Below are 21,658 nucleotides of genomic sequence, written 5' to 3'. Positions count from 1 at the left end.
GTCTTTCCACAGTGAATTGTAGTTCATTTGTTTTTACCAGGGAGAAGGCAGTAAGGGCAAGAAGGGGAAGGTATATGCCAAATATTTATTTCTACTTGACACAATGAAAGTACTGGTTTCAGAAAATGGTAGACAAAGAAGTTAAGTAGTTTCCTTTAACGTAGAAAAGTGAAATCAACCGCTTAAGTAGTAGGAAAAGAAAATTCAACAAATCAGAAGAATCCTATTTTAATGCAAAATACTTTTAAGTTGTGCTGCTTTTAAATAGACAGGAAATGGTCTAAACCTTAGTTTCTGAGATAGGAGGGTACCATGTCCCGCTTTTTACCTCCTACAGACTCCACCACCAGAGTCAAGAGAATCAGATAAAAACCAGTTAAGTTCTCAAGAACAAGCTAGCTAACTATATCTACCAACTAAATACCCACTTACTGTACTTGACCTAACTTATTATAACACATTCAATCAGAAGATTCAATCAGAAGTCCAAATCAGCTAAAATGGCCACAAAAAGCTACCTTTTAAAAGGATGCTCCATTTATAGATTGGAAATTAAATGTCAAGCTTTATTTTTCCCCAAACATGAGCCTAGGTAAATAGCAGGGACTTCAGTAAGCTAAATGAAACTTAGTTCTAGAATACTAAACCTTGCCAGTGTAGTTCTCAGTTTTAACAGATCACTGCAGACCGAATGGAAGTAGAGTAGGGTGGGGCCTAAAAAGAACACCAGTGCAATTCGATGGGAAGTGACTAATACACAGGGTCTCCCTGCGGATTTTGGGTCCCCCAGCGTGTGTAAAAACAAAGAGGTGAACAAGCTGCTCCATCTCCACAGGGAGAGGACTCAGAGGTCTCGGCTGGAGAGGCCCCACTGGAGGACAGATGGGGCAGTTGGAGTCCAGATACCTGGACGGTGTCGGGGCCCGGGCGCCGGCTTCCGGCGGCAAAATGAGGGTCTGGAACACACCATCCAGCCCCCGCCCCCGCCTCGGGGAGGCCTTCGCACAACTCAGCTGGAGCTTTCTGCAACCGGGCCCAGAGAGGCAGGGACGGGCTCCGGCTGGTAGCCCTTATCAAGGGCAGCTCCGTCCCCGCAGGGCCTCGCACTGGGCTGCCCCTCTCCCCAGAACGTCCTTTTTACGCCCTGACCAGCGAGCGCTGCCGGGACTCCCGGGGCTCCCCCTCTGCAGGCCGCAGGAGTCCCCCGAGCCACGTCCTCGGGCCAGCCCCGCCCCCCGGGCGCCGAGGCTGGAAGGGGCGGCAGCGCGCGGCCCCCGGCGGAGGGCCCGGGCTTACGTCCAGCCGCCTTCCGAGACCGCGCCCGGGACTGGCCTACCCAGCCCCCATCGCGCCCAGGGAGGGCCTCCCGCGCCGAGGGCCGTGGCCGCCAAGGCTCCGCCCCCCGGGCCCCAAGCTCGAGCCCGGGGCGGCCGAGCCCCCGCCGACAGCACCTGGCGCGAGGCCGGCCCGGCCGGGACAGCACCCGGGCGCGCCCGGCTCCTCCCCGCCGGCGAAGCGGCGGCACGAGGGCCCGCCCCGCTCGGCGCGCACCGGCGCGACGCTAGCTCCCTCCTCCCTCCCTCCTCCCGCACAGGGAGCTCCCCGCTCCGCCCCTCACCTCCTCCGTCCCCCCCCCCCTCCGCGCGCGCGCGCGAGACACCCTCTCATACACACATACACACCCCGGTCGCCTGCTCTACGGGAAGCGCAGGGGGACAATCACCCGCCCCCCCCTCCGTACACACACCCCTTGAGTCCCTTCCCCACCCCCACATTTCACCCCGAGCCGCACAGCGAGTGGAGCCCTGCCCGCTCCTTCTCCCGGGCCCAGCGGGGTGTAAAGAGGGAGGCGGGCCGGGGAGAAGGGAGGGAAGGAGGGCGGGCTCCGCGCTTTCGCCCGCCTGACGGCCGGCCCCTCGCTCTCACCTCAAAGCTGCCTCGGCCGTTCACAAGTCTGTCCCGTCTCGGGCGGCGAGAGCTCCCGGGTTGCGCGGCGGCGGTGGTGGCGGTGGCAGTAGCGAGGGGGCGGGGAGGGGAGGCCGGAGCAGGGCTCTCGGCGCGGGGCCGGAGCGGACTGGCAGTCCCCCGGCGGGGACTGGGGCGCTCACGGGCCCCGCTCCCCAGCCGCAGCCAGACCCGGGGAGGGAAACTCCGAGGGGGGAGGGGAAGGGGGGGAAAGACGAAGAAACCGTCTCCGCTGCCGCTACCGCCGCGGCCGCTTCTCTGTTACCCGGGAAATCCCGCCCACTCCCCTTGCCCGCCCCGCTGAGGGGAGACCCAGTCCTACCGAGCGACAGGCTGCGTAGACTGTTCATCAGGTCCTTCACCAATCACTACTCCCGTCCAGCCTAAGGCCCGCCCCCACGCCCCCCCCACACACACCGCCGGGGGAGCCACTTACCTTCCCCACACCCCTATTGGCGGGGAGCTCCCCCAACTCAGACCCACCTATTGGAGGCTGCCAGTTGACTCCCGCCCACCCACCGCTAGGTCATTGGAGAAAACTAGGAGATTCTTTGCAACTTATTGGAGGAAGGCACGGAGCCCGCCCCACTCCTACTACCCCATTGGAAGATTACCTCAGCTCCCACCCCCCTAGCTACCTCATTGGAAGAAATTCTTCTTCCCTCCCCCCTCAGATCTTCTACCACCCTAGGAAGGTAACTGGTGCGGTGTAAAATGTCCGTAAATGAAACGGACCCCGCCCACCCCCACCGCCCCTGAGACCCCGCCCACCTCCCTCGGGATTGGATGAATTGTCATAGGATAGCACGGCTATTGGGCTGAAGACCTGTCCAGGAAGCAGCTAGCTCCGCCCCTGAACTAGGAGGCTGTGCCTCCTAAGACCTTTTGTGGAATGTTTACACTAGAGACTGAACCCTAGAGAATTCCGGGTTCCCGAGTTGAGGGGTGGCGCCAGCAATGGGGATCCCTGCTTAAAGAGGAGAGGCGGCAGCTTCTGGACTCCGTCCCCATCCGTGCACACAGAGGAGTAAGAAAAAAAATTAAGACGGCCCCTACTCTCTTAACCACCACCCCACCCACCTCCTTTGCAAATGCTTGCAACCTACAGCAAAGACCACAGTGTCACAAATGCAACCATCCAGTAGTGCTGCACTCAGCTAACTGGTTGCATCTAGACTAGGGGCACGCATCACGGAAGATTTAGTCTCCCCCATGACTTCTGTTTCACCCACCAAACCCCCAATATTGTACTGTTCAGGAAGGACGTAATTAAAAAGGCGAAATATCCTGAACCCTAAACAGACCCCTGTCACCCTAACAACTGTGGGAGAAAGCACTGATCCTCACAAGCTAAGCAAACAACCTGGCCCTCGTGCCAAAAATAAAAATCAAGCGGAGGAATGTCCATTGAAGCTGCCAGTTCGGGGTACAGAGAAAGGGGAAATGAGAAAAACCTCACATTTGGGAGTCTAATGCAGAAGGTCGCTTATAGTCCTCATCCACTTATCTACAACCCACTGCAAATAAAAGTGAAATGGGTTCACAAAGATCTTTTCTCTTCACGACTACCGCTATTTCCAAATACAACAACCTTTTAGTTGCCCAAAATTAGAATCCCATGAGGATGAGGTCGGGTTCAGAGAGCTGCACGTAGCCTATTTATTTCTATCGGGGGTGAGGAGGCGAGGGACACCCAGAGTGGCCTCCTCGGCTACGGGCGTGCCGCAGGTAAGCGAGTTTGTGATGGGCACTAAGCCCGCAACAACCGATTCTCGGTGGGAAACTACAGCGCGCTTTGTTCGCACGATGTGGTTTTCCGTGGCGTGTGGCCTGACACCCAGGAGCTGGGCTCGCTTGCCGCGGTTTCTGGTTCTGCTAGCTCCCTCCCTCCTTCAGCCTGAATGTTCTCAAACGTGGGATGGCAACAGGTGTGCCCGCCTCCCCGGCCCGTTCCCAACTGCTAAGGCACGGAGCGCGTCGGGAGGAACGCAAACTCTCTCCGGGAGCTCCCAACAGGTGACCTGGAGGATCCGGGCCGCCGAGGCGGGAGCTGGCCCGAAGCGAGATCAAGCCCAGACCGAGCGGGGGTTCCAAGCTTTCCTGCCGACGCTCGGAGGCTGGAGGCGGCAGCCTTGGGACTCTCGGGCCAGAGAAAAAAGAGCCCCCGCAGCACTGCCGAGCTCGGGGCCAGGAGGAAGCCCCTCATCTTCCCACACCCACAGGGCGCGGCTCGGATTGACGCTATTCGCTTTGGCCCCGCCGGAGGCTCCGCACTGCAGAGCATCTGCAGGCAAGCCGGCTCAAGCAGGCCTAGCCCTAGCTCAAACCCAGGAGGGTGCACAGCCCTCGACTTCCGGGAGGGCGGCCTGGGGCGGGCCTCCCACGTGTGGGGCAGGGGAGGGGGCGCACCCTACTGTTCCTCACGCTCTCCTCCCCCCGCAGGTAGGCGGGCCACCCCATCAGCCAATCCACTTCGACGCTGAGTCCCTCTAGCCTTAACTCATCCAGCTTCCGGGGCTGGGGGAGGGGGAGAAACCTAGCAACTTGAACCAGAGCCAGGCTTTGCGATAGGAGGAGTTGGCGGAGGGAGAGCAAGAACCAATAGAGAACTAGGAGGGGGGGGGGAAAATGGAGTCGTTCTCAGTCAATAGGAAACAAGAGGGGGCGGGTTCAGTCTTGCAGCCGGAATGGGGAGGGAAGGCGAGGGAGGAGAGAATGAGCGGCCCCGCCCCCTGCGCGCCCCCGGTTGCCCAAGCCAACGCCAGAACAGGTTGTAAACAGGCCGGGTCCCGGAGTGGAGGAAGCGAAGCCTCCCCTCTCCCCGAGCCTGCCGGGCCGGCAGCCCCGCCCACCGCGGGCCGGACGCGGCGGCGCACAGCTGACAGCGCCCCTCCCCCTCCCTCACAGGCTCCGCCCCCCGCGCACTGATGCATTTCCTCTTCCCGAGTCCCAGCGTGTGGAGTCGGGTCTGCCCGCTCGCTCGCTCCCGACCTTCACCGCCCCCTTTCCTGCCTCCGCTGCCCCGCGCCCGTCCCCCGCTGCTCCCCGCTCTCCGGGCCGTCCCCGTGGGACGCTCCCCGAGCTCGAGGGCCGAACGCGGGCCCGGCGGGTTCGGACGTGGAGCAGGATGCCCGCTCGCCGGGGCTGGCCCCGGGACTCGGGTCTTGGGACGTCCGTCTGCGCAGGCTGAGGGGCTGGGAGTCCTGCCCGCGGGCTGTCGGGCCCACGAACGTCCGCGGCCCGGAGCAGTCTGGGGCTCTCCGAGCGCCCACTGCAGCCCCCTCCCCCCAGCCCGCGGTCAAGTTCACGGGCAGCCGGAGGGGCGGTGATCCTCTAAGAGAACCACGCCCGGCCCTAGCCGGCTCCCTTCAAACCCAGGACGGCGGACGCCCCCAGACCTCCTCCGGCGGGCGGACGGAGACCCCTGAGGGGGCCAGCGACCCCCCACCCCCGCCTCGCCAGTCCAGGCGGGGAGGCCCGGCCCTCCCGCCCCCCAGCGCCGAGCCTCCTCTCGCCCTGCGCCCCTTAGACCTAGACACCACACCCCCGAAATGCCCGATATTGGGGGGGGTACTGAATGGAAAGCAGCTGTTCACATACCCTCAAAGCCCAGGCGAGGAGTCCTGAATGGGTGGGAACGCCCCCCAAACAGGATTGGCCACACGCAGGGTTGACGTCACCAGAGCCCGCCTCCCTCCCCTTTTCCCCTCCCCTTCCCGCGCTGCACCACTCCCCCGCTTCCAAAATTCAGATTCGCTCTCGGGGGCCGTCGCCGGCCCGCCCGCCTTCGCGCTCCGCCTGTGCTTCACGCGGGCCCGGGCGCTCCTAGAGGAGGGGGCGCGAGGAGCGGTGTGGGGGCAGCCCCGCCCCGGTGCGATCTGGGCAGGGGACTGCCGAGCCAAGCAGTTCCGTGGTCCCGGGGTCCGCGAGCCAATCAGGACTTTGCCCATCCTCATTCCGGGCTGTCCGGAAAGCTCAGACTGGTCAGACCCACGCTGTGCCTTGTGTGCCCCAGTTACCAGAGATCTGGGGGCTCACCTTCCTAGGCTGTGAAGTGATGGGCCAGCGTGAGACCACCTTCAAAGGCTCCTCCAGCTCTAGATCTGTGATCCTCGTTTGGTCCTTCCTGTTAATAGCAGGGGCTCTGTCTGCTTTCAACTTTAGACCTTCTAGTGTGGCCCAGTGCATGCAGTTGGTATTTAATGGTTGTTGAAGCTACCAAGAGTGGCATCCATTGCGTTTACTGGAGACATACAAAGATGGCTCCTTGATTCCTAATAGTTCACAGACTAATATGAGAGTTACTTGTGAATAGAGCTATACCTCAGTTTCTGTATCTATAAACTGATGGTCGTGCACTAGGTAATGTTCAGGGTCCTTTCCAACTCTAAATCTGTAATCTTTTCTTTTATCCCTATTAGACTGTAAGATACTTGAGCACAAAGCCCCCCTGCCCACTTTCGTCTTTATTCCCGTACTGCCTAGTGCAGAACAGCACCCTTCATCTCAGCCACCAGTACAAAGCAAGGAAGACATCCTCTTTTATCCTCTTTTTCCTCCTTTCCATCCCTCTCCCAAGGCAAAGTAGGGTCTTGACCACCCTTCACATGAAGAGCTCTGCCTAACCTTTAAACCAAATGGAAGCAGAAAGAATCAAGCCTGCCTCAGGCAGTCAATAAACATTTATTAAGTGCCTACTGTGTACCAGGTACTGGGCCAAGACCAGGGTTTCAGTGGCGTGGCCAGGCCAGCCAAGGGTCTGTCTTTCCTGGTGCATGGACTCTAGTCCTATTCCAAGCTTTCTTTATCACTGGTAGTTTTCCTCCCCTCCTTGTGTTTACTAGCTACTTTATAATACAGTAAGTTCTTATTAAGCACCTACTTTGTCCCAAGAAATGAGAGGGAGATGGTGGGTAGAGACCTGACCTTGAAGCCAGGAAGGCCCTGACTGAGCAAATCACCTAATCTTTCAGTGCTACAGGCAACTTTCTGTGTCAGGGTCTTGGGTCCACAAGCTACTTGGAGATTTCGGAGACAGGAGCCATGAACTTGGATGGAAAGAAAAATTACATCTTTATTTTCACCAACCTCTAACTGAAATTTTAATTTCCTTCAAGTACTAAGAACATAATTCTGAGAAGGGGTCCACAGGCCTTATCAGATTGCAGCTAAGAACTGCTGCTCTAAGACAGAAAATTGAAGCTAAGGTGCCAACCTGCATTCTAGAGGGATGTCCTCACTCAGGATCCCCCATCCCAAAGAAATCTAAGGCCACCTCCTCTTCCTGTCCCTATTTGTCAGGCATTATGCTAGGTATGGAGGACACAGACAAATAGTTCCAGCCCTCAGGGAGCTTATCTTCTACTTAGAACCCAGGACAATACACAGATGAGTAAATGCAAAATATATACTGAAGAAATACAAAAGTTGGGGGGAGGGAGCAGAGTTTTTCCAGTTTGGGAATCATGAAAGGCTACCTACTGATGGTGATCCCTGAGCAAAACCGTGAAGGAAATTAGAAATTCCAAGAGACCAGAAGGGAAATCCCCAAACTGCCTTAAATTTAGGCAAATTGGAGCAAGTGAATGCTAAAGCAGGAATGGTAGTGGCTTTAGGTGAGGGGGAAAAAGAGAGAGAGGACCTTTCCCTGTGGACCTTTAGGTGAGGTGAGGTCAGATAGCGAACAGCAAGGGCTTCAATCCTAGGAGAACTTTTAAGGTCACCCTGGCTGCTGGAGGCCCTGGAAGAGCTGTCTAGTCCTTCCTGTGGCCTGAGGATAGTGTATACATATAACTGCCAACAGGAAAAATTTCTCGGAACCCTGAGAAAAGGGCTAAACAACCTGCCCAAAGCACTTTGAGATTCCAGTGGAGGATGCTTTTTGCCAAAGGGGCAGTTGGAAAAGTGGAATGAAGAGGAAGGACTTCTGGCTTTAATCTCTTAAAGCCAAGCTGTAGAAGACAGCAAGACTTGTCCCAGTCTGGGCTCCTCTGGGCCCAGATCACAGGAAAAAGACCAATGTGGCCTGAGCTTGTCCTCTGTCCTCCAGCTAAAAAAAAGAGGGAGGAGTGATTTGCTGTCCTCCAGACCCAGGCTTGTCCCATCTAATACAGCTATCTAATCACCACTTGCTTTGACTTTCAGGTGCTTTCTTTTCCTTAAAGAAAATCAGCAGCTTGGAGTTCATGGGAGTGAGGGTAAAGGAGGGGGATAGCAAATAGACAGACAGGCTTAGCAAATCAGTGTCTTAATTCATAGAGTTCATATTGGCAGGGCTTCAACATCCCCAATCTGATTCAATTAGTAAACAAATATTTACTGAGCACACAGGTACAGAGACATGTAAGATATGCTCTCAAAAAGCCCACAAACTGGTTGAAGAGACAAAATTAACATGCCATACAACTTTATACAATAGCTCCCTGGAATCATCTTTGATCACTCCAGCCCTCACTGATATCCCTCTTTCTGAACTTCTCTGCTGTCTGTGGCATATTCTGAACTATTCATCATTTAATGATCCCATCTTGAGTTTGCCCATTATTTCATTCACTCTCCTCCATTCAAGTCCTCCTGCAATTCCTCACCAGGGTGTGTCAATGATGACTCACTATGCCAGCAGATCCACTAAGGCAGAATGGCTTGCCAGTGATGGTCTGCTGTCTGTGGACCAGCTTAAGCAAGTTCAGAGAGACATCACCAAGTTGGCCCATGGGTGATGAATTTCTTAGCTATCCCAGCTCTTCATATTATTTTCACATTACATTATAAGCTGGTTGCATCAAACCCCAAAACACTGCTGAGCCTCCTAGAAGAGCTCCATCATCACTAAAGTGAGTTTGGTTTGTGTGTTTACTCATGAAAGACTATCTGGAATAGTCACTCAGGTTATGATTTGTATTTGTTTGGAAACCTAGCTCTTGTCTGTCAGTATGTATATGGACAGATGGTACAAATGGACAAAGAGTTGAACTTTAAATGACTGGAGAGTAGGTTGAACTGCCTTCCAGAAACTGCAAAGCTCCAAACTCTCTTAGAAATAATACATAAATCCATTTAATCTTTTCAGTACCTGTAGTCTGTTGGTGTTATTGTGTGGCTTAAAGACATGGAACCCAACAATCTCAGAAGAAATAAAAAAAATATCCTGCCACAGAGGTCAGTGGAGAGGAATGTGGTGGGAAGAAACAAGCTGCAACATCTAACAAATGGAGAATTTTGGAGGAAAAAAGTAGTAAAAGATGTCATCAGAGAAATGGACAAAAGAAAAAGATGGGCTCGTTATGGGGCCAAGGTAAGGGATAAGAGAAGGAGAAGCATGTGAGTCTTCCACTGGCATCCTCAGGATTATCAGAAAAAAGGAAAGAGAGTCTATAGCTGTATGGTTGACAAACTTCTGTGCAGACAGGAACAGGAGCCCTCCAGTATGAGTACACAGAAATGGGGTAGAAGGAACACACATTCAGATCAGTGACTTTACAAATCCATTCTTTTGAGGACATATCTGAGCAATTCTTGAAGAATGGCTACCAGGATAGAGAGGGACCACAACCTTTTTATTGGAGGGGACAGCCATACCAATCACAGGTCCTTGGAATATTGAAATATTTCACATACTTTCTTATTGCCTCCATGTTTGAATCATCAGCTCTCTGAGGAAAAGGACTGTGTCTACCTATCTCTTTCTTTCCTTCACTAACGGCTAACACAGGGCTGGGCACAGGAAAACAATCACTAATTGTTTGAAGATTGAATGATACTGTCCTAACTGAATTAAAAAGGGACCTATCAGGAAGTTCTACTATGACAAATAAGGATGGAGAAAAAGCAGACTGTGTGGAATGTCAGAGAAAGGGGTGTAGAGTTTAGCTTATACCCTCTCCCAGTCTTTTTTTTTACAGTGCTACCAGACACCTCTTCACCCTGGAAGCCCTCACTACCCCTGGACTTCACACACTCGAATCATCCTCTATTCTGCGGTCTATCCCTCTCATTGGCTGGTTCCTTTCAGAACCTTCCTGTTAGGGAGGATACCCATGTTTCTTATTCTTCTCTAGATTGGACATTCTCTACAGTGAACTTCCTCTATAGTATGCCTTCTAACGTGCCCTCATCTTCTTCATTCTCTCCTTTTCAGCTCCATTTTATGATGTCTTCCTCCATTAGAATATAAGTTTCTTGAGGTCAAGAACTCGCTTTTCTTCTGCTTATACTTATATCCCTAGAGCTTAACATAGTGCCTGGCACATAATTGTTTTTGAATCATTTCAGTCATACCTGATTCTTTGTGACCCCATTTGAGATTTTCTTGGCAAAGATGCTGGAATGGTTTGCCATTTTCTTCTCCAGCTCATTTTACAGATGAGGAAACTAAGGCAGAGTTAAGTGATTTACCCAGGGTCATACAGCTAGTAAGTGTCTGAGACTGGATTTAAACTCAGGAAGACGAGTCTTCCTGATTTCAGGCCCAGTGCTTTATCCACTGTACCACCTAGCTGCTCTGGCACATGGTAAGTTTTAATAAATGCTTGTTAACTTGACTATAAATAACAAGAAGTGATTATGGTTTTCTGAACAGGAAAGTAATATAATTAAAGTGGTATTTTACGAAAATTATTCTGGTAGAGTTATGCATGATGGATTAGAGGCAGAGATTAGAAGAAGGAAGTCAGTGTATTCTAATAATCTAGGCCAGAAGTGAGAAGTATAAGAAGCAAGATGTTAGTCATACAAGCTGGGTTCTAATCCTGGCTTTGTTTCTTCCTAGATGACCTTGTACAACTTGGCTCATCTCTCTATAGCCCTTCATTCCTTTATCTGTAAAATAAAGAACTGGGACTGGGTGACTTCTAAGGTCTTTTCCAGTTCTCTGATTCTATGAGTATGAATGAAAGGACTGATAGTGAGAATGAAAAGGAATGGATTGATATGAAAGATATTGTGAAAGAAAACTGAATCCGAGTACTGGGTGTCATATTAGATAAAGGGAACAAAAGAGAAAATTGAATCAAACATGGAAGATTTTCAACCTCCATGACCCAACTGAGTGATGTACTTGACAGATACTGTGAGGGCAGGAGGAGAAAACCAGGGAGGTGGAGGGTAGAAATCTCTTCAGTTTGGCACCCATGGAGTTTAAAGTAGCAGTGAGACATAAGGTGGGACATAGACACATAGTAGATTGAAATTTAGTTCCATGAATCCAGGAGGAGGCAAATTGTCAGTCTTCCCTAGAGAGGACCATTGAAAAGTTCTTCCAGAGAGGAAAAAAAGGGTCAAGAACATTATTAAGAGATCCACAGACACCAGAGGAAAGGGGCTAGAGGGGGTTCCCTTCCCCCTAGTAGATGAGGAGCTCTCCAAGAACAGAGACTGTGTCTCCTCCCTTAAGACTAGGTTTCCTGATGTCCACCATGTCTCTCCATATTCTTATATCTCCCACAAAGCCCACAGTGAGTGCAGTGAGTGCCTCCAAATGTGGATTTAGGCACTGTAGTTTAAAAGAGTCATTCTGGTACAGGAAGAATAGGTGACTTAGTCACCTGAGTACAGAAACAATCAGAACACCGAGAGCTGGAGCTCCTCCCTCCAGCAACCTGCTGAAGATATCTTAGGGTTTACTGGCTGGATCTCTTTCTTAAGAACCATGCCTTAAACCCAAATCACTCTGGCTCTCCCTGATTGGCCAATACTAAGTCTCAGGCCAAGCCCACTTGGTCATTATTTGGGCCCTAATTGACTTGATTGATTACATTCAGAGCAAATGTAAATAGGAAGTTTTTCTTTTGGCCAGAAACCCCAAGGGTCTTCCCTTCCCAGTCTGACTTTTTTTTTTCTGGTGTAGGCAAAAGAGGCCACTCTTTGCCTCACGTTTTTACCCAGTCTTAATCACTGAATGAGCTCTGCCTCAGTCAAAGTGAGATCTGCTAAAGGCCACAGTTTTAAAAGGCCAAGGTCTCCCACTGCCCCTTGGGCCATCTCCAGTCATCCTGATCTATACCTGACTCAGATGGCTCAGAAGGAGAAAGTGAGGCTGATGACTTTGCACAGCCCTCCCTCACTTAAATCCATTTCACTTGCATGTCACGGCTTTTCCTCCATGATGTCATGGTCCTCTTCAAGAATAAAGGACAAACAACAACTGACTGGCAATGAAGACCATGAACAACAACAGCAGAAAATCTGTGCCAGGCTGAATCAAGGCTCCAGCCTTGATGGCTCTCTTTCCCCTCCTATGAGTGTCTTCCCTGCTCATGGTAAAGGAGACTTCCTTTGGTTAACTGTTAGAAGGACTAGGAATGATTCATTTTGTTCCTTCTCCAATGTAAGCTACCAGCTCAGCTAGAATTAGCCAGATCTAGCCCACTAGAATTCATTGTCAAGAACATCGAATCCCAGTACCTCACAGGTACTCAATAAATATTTACTAATCAGTGAATAGCAGGTTTCTTCACTTCTAATTCCTGTCCACAACCTTTCCTGGACCTCCATAGCTTGGGTGATAGCTGATGACTATTTCCATACTAATTTCGCAGAGTCATGGCAAGCAGGGAAATGAACAAGATAGTTCAGCCATATTTTAATCCAATTCATATTTACTGAGCTCCTGTTATGCATCTAGTCCTACGCTAGGCTTTTCTGAAGGGAAGACGAAAAGACACGGTACCTGCCCTTAGCGAGCTACCAGTCTGGTTCAGAAGAAAATGAGGGGGGAAAGGGCTTATTAAGCACCTACTAAGAGCAAAGCCCTATGCTAGGGGCTAAGGATACAAACAGAGAAACAAGATAACCCCTGTTCTCAAGGGGCATGACCTTTAATATGGGAAGAGAAAAGATATAGGAAGTTTCAGTCATAAATCAGATGAAGAAACCCCATGGTGCTTAGGATGCAGCAGCAAAGCAGATTGTAACGCATCTTATTTAGACAAGACTCACATATGTGGAACAGAGTACAGTACAAGAAGACAGCCTACAGAACACACATTCTATAAATATGTGTATGGAAAGCAGGAATTTAAACTGCAGGAATACAGGACAAATGTTGCCAGCTTCATCCCACCCCATCAAGTCCTACTTTGTGAAGTAATTTCCATGGCCCTAGTCTAAATTACTGAGTCATGAGAGAATTGAATTTATCTACTGCAACACAGACATCAGTCAAACTTGAGAGGAGTTGGAAAAGAGAGAGAAGGAAAAGTATTCAGAAAAGAGATTTGACCCAAAGGCCTTTGTGCTGGCTAGGTATGACTATGGACTGAATCACAAGAGTGAAGTAGTGTGGTGTTATGGAACATGAGTTTAAATCTCAGCTCTGCTATTTATTATCTGTGTAATATCAGACAAATCACTTAGGTATTATGGGACTTCCTTTCTTCATTTGTAAAATCAGAGGTTTAGATTAGATGGTCTCCAAAGGATCCTCCAGCTTTAAAATGTATAACCTTTGAACTAGCTAAAATATCTTTGAAGCTACTGGCTAGACATAAAAGAAGCAGTCAACACTCCGTTGGAGAGAACCTGAGTAGGCACAGCATTTTAGCAGAGCACAAGCAGATGGCAGGCATCTCAGCAGAAAAAGTGGCTCAGCAGAAGATATAAGAAGCAGAGTGGCAACTAGGTGGCACAGTGGATAGAGCTCTGGGCCTGGAGCCAGGAGTTCAAATCCTGCCTCACACACTTACTGACTGTGAGACTCTGGGCAAGTCACTTAACCGGTTTGCCTCATTTTCTCTCATCAATAAAAATGGGGATAAGAATAGCACCTACCTCCCAAGGCTGTGAGGATAAGATCAGCCCTAGTACCAGAGTTATTCAAGCTGGAGTGTTCCCTCTCCTATGTGTGGGTTCACTATGCCTCCAATGGTATGGGAATCTGTGGGTATGTGTACAATGTAAACAAGAACATTTTCTTTTTTATTTACCTTGTTGTTTAGATGCCTGTGTTTGTGTATTCTCTGGTTTGGTCTAGTTTAAAATGAAAAAGAGTACGTGTTGTTGTTTTGAATAGATGTTGACTTAATGTATGTCTTGAATCTAAATTTAGCTCACTTTTGAGGGAGCCCAGCATACATATGTATCATTACACACAGTAATGAGTAATTAGTAATACTAATGGGCAGCAAGGTGGCATAGTGTATCGACTACCGATCCTAGAGTCAGGAAGATGACTCTTCCTGTGTTCAAATCCAACCTCAAACATTGAATAACTGTGTGACCTTGGGCAAGTCACTTAATTCTGTTCACCTCAGTTTCCTCATCTGTAAAATGAGCTGGAGAAGCAAATGGGAAACATCTCCAGTATTTTTGCCAAGAAAACCCCATATGCGGTGGTGAAGAGTTGGACATGACTGAAACAAGTGAACAACAACAACATACATAGGTAATCAGTAAGTACCTGTTGAATGAATGGATTCTGTCTCATTATTAGTGGCTTGTCTCCCCCAATATGGCTGGGTGAATAAACTGACCATCAACTGTTTAAGTAGGTGGAGTTTTCCAACCCTAAAATCATGAATGAAACATTGAAGAGCTAAAACATGTGTGTGAGGCCCATGAAGTCTCCTCCAGACACTTTTTTAAAAGCAGAAGACATCAGTGCTCCTGAGTGACTGCAGGGTGCAGCATCCTTCAAGGCTGAAGATGCTGAACAGCAGTTCTCTGATCCTAGACCACTGTACCCATCAACAGCACAATGCGTCAACCAGAAAGTCCTGCTCTGTCATTAGACCAGACAGCCACCTCCATGGTATCATGGGAGGGGTTCTAGAAGCCTCACCCACCCTCATTATCTTCCTCATGGGGCTGCCAAAAACTCAGCCAGGAGAGCTTCATTCCTTTGGGTGGTCTCCTCCAGACTCCTGTATTATTCTGTGTAGGAGCTGGATGAACTCATAAAGTACCAGAAGCTGCCAGGCTGGGGGTGGGTCTGTCCTTTAAGGAAGGCAGCAGGGAAGAAAGGAAGACAGAAGGGAACAAAAGACAAGTCAGCTTTAGGAATTGGTCACAGGTTCCCCTGTGGGCTTCACACACTGCATTTATCCAACCCAGGAAGGTTGGCACCAAGACTAAATGAGGAGTGTTAAGACCATCTCTTCTGCCCAGTCGTGTCTCTACTCTCCAAAACTTACCTCCTTCCTCCTTCAGGAAGGGTTTCTTGACCGATCCCAACAAACAGATTGTGCCATTTGTTTCAAATCCTCTTAAGAACTTTGGGATGGTTGCTTTTTTGAGTTTTGTTGGTACTTGGGTATGTAGCTTATGTCACCCATCAAATCAGATACTCTTTGGAAGCATAGGCTGGTTCTTCCATCAGATTCTGTGCTATCCTCTAAAAACAAGGCTCAGATCACCCCATCAGAGATTTTGGTGTTGGAAAGGATCATAGAAATCATCTAGCCTAATGCCGTCCATTTTATAGACAGAGGATCAGAGAAGAAAATGATTCATCCAAAGTCACAGCTATGCCAGTGGCAGAGCAAAGATTTGAATCCAGATCTTTTGACTGCAAAATCAAAGCTCTTTCCATTTTAATATTGATAGCTAACATTGATACACATTTGCAAAGAATTTTCCATATATCTCATTTGATCCTTACCACAACTTTCACCTTGGGAAATAGGTGCACTTATTATCCCTATTTTAGATGAGAAAACCTAGGCAGTGAGAGCTTAAGTGACTTGCCAGGGGAAACTAGTATCTGAGGCTCAATTTGAACTCGTCTCCCTGATTTCCTAGCCACAATGGATAGAGTGCCAGACTTGGAGTCAGAAAAACTTGCCTCAGACTCTTAATAGCTGTGTACTCTGAGCAAATTACTTCAGCTATGTCTACCTCAGTTTCCTCATCTGTAAAATAAGAGTAATAATGGCACCTACCTCCCAGGTTGTGGTAAGGATCAAATGAGATATATTTAAAGTGCTTTGCAAACCTTTAAATGTTATATAAGTGCTCGCTATTATTATTTCTATTACAAAATACTGAAATTCCCTCACAGTAGGAGACCATCTCCTTCCTTTGCATTTCAAACCCTCTAACTCCACTGCAGGATTTCTTTTTGATCTCTGATCCCCAGGGCCTGGGATGGTGCTTTGCACATAGTAGGTATTTGATAATTTTTTAAAACTGAATTACATAATGTGCTTTAGCGAATATCCTTGACTTGACAGGCTAATTTTTAACTTCAAGTCACTATGTGAAAAGTTTAGCAAATTTAAATCTCATCTGGATTATGTGCCTGTGCTGGGGTTTAGGGAAGGGGTGCCCCAGCTCTTAGTACAAATTGGGCTGGAAATGGTGCAGGACCAATAGCTGGTGGCCACCTTTAGTGGACTTCATACTTGATGTCACAAGAATTTACGACCAGGGATAATTAGACCAAAAATAAAAACTCCAAACCAACCCAAAACAAAACTCTTTAGCTTGGCTCAGAAATGAAAGTCCACAAGCATTTTCAAAGGGATTTTTTTCACTTTATTCTGGCATATTTGAATTTGGGTATAAGAGGGATTTTGGTATATGTGCTTTAAAACCAAAATTCACATACAATAATTAAGTGAACAAATATCTGAATGCCTCTCAAATCGCTGAAGTATTCCACAGGAGGGATTAGGACCAAGTCTTCTAGAAAGAGAAGATAGAGACTATAGTAGACAGGTGAAATTGGAATGGGATCTATTACTTTCTACCTATAGGACCATAAGCTACTCCCCCTCTCCCTGCCTCAGTTTCCTTATCTGTAAAAGGAGAGATCCCTGGGATCACATTTTTCTATGATTTCTTCCTGAAGTTTCAGGGCTTAGGGCCCCTTCTCTACTAAAACTGTAAGCTCTTCAAGGATAGCGCTGTGCATTTGAGCCTTATCACCTCTCCTCCATAGCAGGTATCCACTAGAAGCTCATTGACTCACAAGTCACAACTATGGGCTTTATAAGAGAAGGGAATGACAGAAATGGTCCAACCTCTTTCATTTGTGGCTGTTTAAAAGTAGACCAGTGGGGAGGATGTGAGTGCAGCTTTGTCCTGAAGTCAGAATTGTGGCCTGGACTTGGGAACTTACCAAGGACCCCTAGATCACCCCTTGACCACAAGGAGTGTGAAAATAGAAAAATATAGGACAGAAAAAGAATGGCTTCTTCAAACATCTAGAAGATGGAGACCAACTCATCCAGGTAGCTATTTCTGATTGGTCCCAAGTCCCCTTGTTCTCTAACCTAGCAGCAAAACCTGTCTGCCCATTTCACCAAACTGTTACAGGCCTCATGTATTCATGCAACAGATTCTATGACTAAAGTGTTTAACCAGGACATTGCTCCCATCAGACCGTCAATTCCATGAACACAGCGGACATTTACTCATTTGCCCCTCATGGCAGTGAAGAAATGCTTTTGGAGTATTGGAATGGCAACTGGGTTAGCCTTGGGGTTAGAACTCCCATCCTGGCAAAAGTCAGGACCACTTAATCTCTACCTCTTGACCCCCAGTGCTGAGAACACAAGGCAACAGCATTCCAGAACATCTGAGAGGTGTTCAGGGCAAGGCAGGCACATGGAGCAGTCCATGGGTAGGGGAGAATTTGGGGAGTGAGCCTGAAAAAATGCTTTTGGGATGCCACTCCTCTGTAGACCTAAGTTGGTAGGGCCATGGCCAGTTGGGAAAGCCTGATGGCCAACTAATGGGGCCCAAGGCTGCTACACCTAAAGGCCTGAGGAACAAGGCTCCCTGTACAGCCAAGGTATCATGAGAAATCTGATTCAAAAGGACAACTCTGAGGGGCAAAAAGATGCTATTGTCCTCAGGAATTTTCCAAGAAAATGGCATGATTTTTGGTGTAGTTAGCATACTTACTTACTTGGTGTTGGACCCTGTAATGGCACTGGCTTGGGACATTCCCATTGTGGAAACTCCATCGTGAGAATTTCCCCATATCACATGGGGAGAGAACTACAAGGCCCTTAAGTTAAGAGACTGGTTAGTGGACACTGGTAGCACACTCAGCACCCTGGCTGTCTTTTACGTGGAAGATGGTCATCTATGTTTTGGTCAAGAAACAAGGCCAGAAAGATCCTAAACCATGCTTGAGAGACTCAGTGACTTGCCTGTATTCATGGCCAGCCTTGAATCCAGGCATCCCCAGCTTCAAGGCCTGCATTCCATCCACCAAGCCTCTACAGTGTGAATTATTGCATTCTAATTCTTTGTAGACTGCTAGTCCATATAAGGGAGCTATACAGAGAAATATATAGATCTAGCTATAGAGATACAACTGCCCACTATAATGTCTTGATGACACTGGGGACCAGTTTACTATGGAAAGAGAGGCTTTAAAGGGCAGTGAGGATCTCACTGGTTCCTTTGCTGCAGTTCACAATCCATCAAAGAGAAGCTTAAGCCAGATTCCCAAGGCTCCTGCATTCTTCTGCCCATGTCCTTGCTGTGAATCCCTGAGATCTTTGTGGGCAACACCAGACCTCCTCTTCTCTGAATCCACCTCCCACCAGCCCACAGCGATCTCCTCTGATCCAGGCCACCCATGAATCTATCACAACTCGCTTTTATTATTGGTTAGCATTTCATGAGTTAGGTCTGTTTCTCCAAAAAATCTTGAGCTGCTAGTGAGTAAAGACTGTGTCTTCTCTTGTAGGTCTAAGAGTGCCAAGCACAGAACACCACAATACTTATTGATTGGCCTACTTAAGGATATCCTGCTGGAAAGAGTTGTCGTTGGGGAGGGAGTCTGGTCCCTGACAGTCACCTTCTCCCAGCCCTTTTCCAGAGGGGAGCCTTGGACCCTTTGGACACTGCAGCCTTTGGGACAGAGGACATGAAGATTCTCTCCCTTCCCCTTGCCATCTGAGAGAAGGACATTTGCTGCACATTCTCCCATCTCCCCCAAACCCATAATGCTACATCAAAGAAGCTAAAAAAGGGTCAGATCATTTGTAGGTATATTTATATGTAAATACAAAATTGTATCGCCATAAGGTATTGAATATGAACATTTACAATTATTCTCCAAATCTGACTCAATCCTTAAACGTTAAATACAAAATGAAAAGATTGTAAAAATAAGAATATACACATTCAAAGAACTTGTTACAGTATAAAATGACTGAGGGCCACTTGGCCACCGACCTCATCTTCTGGGAGACAGGAGCTTCTGCATTACTGATGGTCTCCCCTTCAGCACAGGGGGAAATTGTTGGTGATGTTGAACGGGAGCAGGATAGGGCATGGCAGGGCAGGGGCGCTACAAACAGCAATTCCAGAATTAGGGGGTATCTTTGTGAGGGACCCCCAGTAAGGAACCACTTTCAGCTCTTTCTTGGCACAGAACCAAGATGTGGCTGGCAGAGAAAGGGCATCCGGGTGACAAGGCAGGGGGATGTAGGGGAAGGCAGGGGTAAGACGAAGTAGAGAAGGGAATGATTCAGAAAAGCAAATGAGAAAGAAAAGCTCTTCCTGTCAAGTGATTCTCTCAGGTCAAGGTCCCCCTCCCGTATTGTGCCCAGGGTCCCTGAGCCCTTTGAAGACTTCGTACCGATTGCCTTTGGCCTTGGCTCCTCAGTGAGTTCATCCCTATCATCCCCTGAGGAGGAGCAGGGAGAAATAGAGGGTTCGAATGTCACAGTGGAGATCTGCAGCTCCTTATTCAAGGTAAAGGGTTTCCCCCAATTGATAAGGTAAACAGAGAAAAAAAAATGTTAACTTGGGAGAATAACGTGCCAGGGTCACCACATACAGCATTCCCAGGACCAAAGACAGGCCATGACCAAGAGAGGGAGGTGGTCCAAATTCAGGGAAGGGATGTAGATGGCAAGGAGTAGGGTGAAGGCCATTGTCACAACATCCTGGCTGTCTAACAGTATTATGCATAATTGACTCCCCTCCCCTCCTCCCACACTCCCTCAGGTGGGAGCATCCCATGGTCAACAGACAGTGTCGTTTCTGAAGCAACCTCTAAGGAACATGGCAGCCTGACCTCCAGAATGGAGCCCCATGAACTGCTACAAAGAGGTGTGTGCATATGGATTTATATAATACGTACATATTAACACATACAGTATATATTACATACACACACACACACACACACACAGATCCAGACCCATGCACACGTAACACACACGCACAGGCACACAGAATGGTAGCTAAGACTGGAGGACAAGCCTTGCTTCTTACACCTTTCTTGGCACTGGGGATAATCTCTAGGATATGGAGGTTGGTCAAACTCTCCTGGGATGACTGGAGGTGGTTGCTCACCTCCTTCCCCATTCAACTGTGGCAAAGTCAAGGTGAGGAGGTGAGAGGTGAGAGGGGAATAGGAGATCCCTTCCCACTTACCTCTGGGGACCCCTGTCAAAAAACAGTAGCCACAATTTGGTTTTTATAAGGCACAGTTCAATAGCAGGGGCTAGAATGAAGAACACGAGCTGCTAGTCACTGGCTACTCATAGAGATTTCATCAGAGCTAGCTAGCCAAAGGAAAAGGCAGCCATGTACCAGGAGACATAAAAAGAGGTGGATCTGTTTCAACATTACTGATGGCCACCTAGGGGTGTGGCAGTGTCCCAGGGAAAGGGAGGAAGGCTGGCGGAAGGTTACTGATGGGCAGCCAGTCCCTGCCACCAGGTGAGAGGCCCCAGGTGCCAGCTATTGCCTCTCGAGGCCCAGCAGATGGTAGCCAGGAGGCACCATGCCCTCCTTCAGGGCATATTCAATGATGGCCTTGTAGCAGAAGAAGTACTGCTCCGGGGTCTGGATGCTGAATGCCCTCTGGGTCCTCATGCGGGACACTGTCTGAAACACATTCAGTGTGCCCAGCTCTTCCAACTGCGCCAGGCAGATGTCCAGCGAACAAAAGGTGCCTGTGGAAGGAAGCAGACGGTCGAGCTTGTCTTACTGCCAGTGCCCCCTGCCCAAAAGGAACTGAAGTTCTGTCCAAAGTAGTTTGAAATGGAAAAGAACATAGAACCCCAACGGAAGATGCCCACCATGGAAGCCAGGATGCCTGGGACAAGCTGGCACAAAATCATGTCTATGAGGAGATGGGGAGCTCCTCCTTCTTTCCTGGTGGAGGGGAAGGCAATTCTGGGCAGCACACTGCACATCGGTCAGACTTAATTGATGTGTTGGGAGTGACATGTCTGCTTTTTTATTGTTACAATGGATGCTCACTTTGGAGGGAAGGGAGGAAGGCTGCATTTGTAAATGAAGACAATTTAAAACAAGATATCAAGATAAGACAGGCCACTCGTCTTATAAGGTAAGGGAGGTATAAGAATAGTGAGGGGAAAAATGAAGCAATTGGAATAAGAGACAGGACCCAATTCCTTTGGAGTTGCCTCAATGGCTGAGTGGGGTGAGGCATAAGACAAGTACACTGGCCCCTTCATTCCACCATGCACTACTCAGAACAGAAGTTGGGATGGCTGGTCTAGAGCAGATATTACTGAAGTCATAATTCTCCTGGGAAAAAACTTGTTTGATCAGTTATGGATAAAAAGGCGCTACTACCCATCACAGGAAGAAGGGGTGGGATGGGGGAGAACAGAAATGACTAGGAGAGGGGAAAAGGGAAAAGAAAGGGAGAAGGAGCTAAGTAAGAAGAAAGGGAGGAAATCAAGGACTGGGAAAAACCAACTTGGCTTAGCATGCCCTCAGGCTTTCCTGGCCACAGGGCAACTCCATTGGAATG

General features: G+C 49.1%; 2 protein-coding genes across 6 annotated transcripts in view; both read right to left on the bottom strand.

The window, feature by feature from the left end:
- SIN3A (SIN3 transcription regulator family member A) overlaps positions 1–5,615 on the bottom strand; it is a 71,891-nt gene extending 66,276 nt beyond the window's left edge. The window contains exon 1 of one of the 3 annotated variants that reach the window (XM_072628300.1): positions 5,566–5,615. The gene's annotated coding sequence lies outside the window, so the exon portion shown is untranslated. Of the gene's footprint in view, positions 1–1,926; positions 2,239–5,565 lie in introns of those variants that run through there. The other 2 variants (XM_072628299.1, XM_072628301.1) reach the window with 2 other exon arrangements.
- A 13,276-nt stretch (positions 5,616–18,891) lies between these two features.
- PTPN9 (protein tyrosine phosphatase non-receptor type 9) overlaps positions 18,892–21,658 on the bottom strand; it is a 68,457-nt gene continuing 65,690 nt past the window's right edge. For all 3 annotated transcript variants that reach the window (XM_072628296.1, XM_072628297.1, XM_072628298.1), the window contains exon 13: positions 18,892–20,828. In XM_072628296.1, coding sequence (XP_072484397.1) covers positions 20,614–20,828 — 215 coding nt within the window. In that variant the 3' untranslated portion in view covers positions 18,892–20,613. The remainder of the gene's footprint in view (positions 20,829–21,658) is intronic.

This window comes from Notamacropus eugenii, chromosome 1 (genome assembly GCF_028372415.1).
Source record: "Notamacropus eugenii isolate mMacEug1 chromosome 1, mMacEug1.pri_v2, whole genome shotgun sequence".
Lineage (NCBI taxonomy): Eukaryota > Metazoa > Chordata > Mammalia > Diprotodontia > Macropodidae > Notamacropus > Notamacropus eugenii.
The sequence above is the reverse complement of the archived record's forward strand: the minus strand, read 5'-3'. Positions and strand labels throughout refer to the sequence as shown.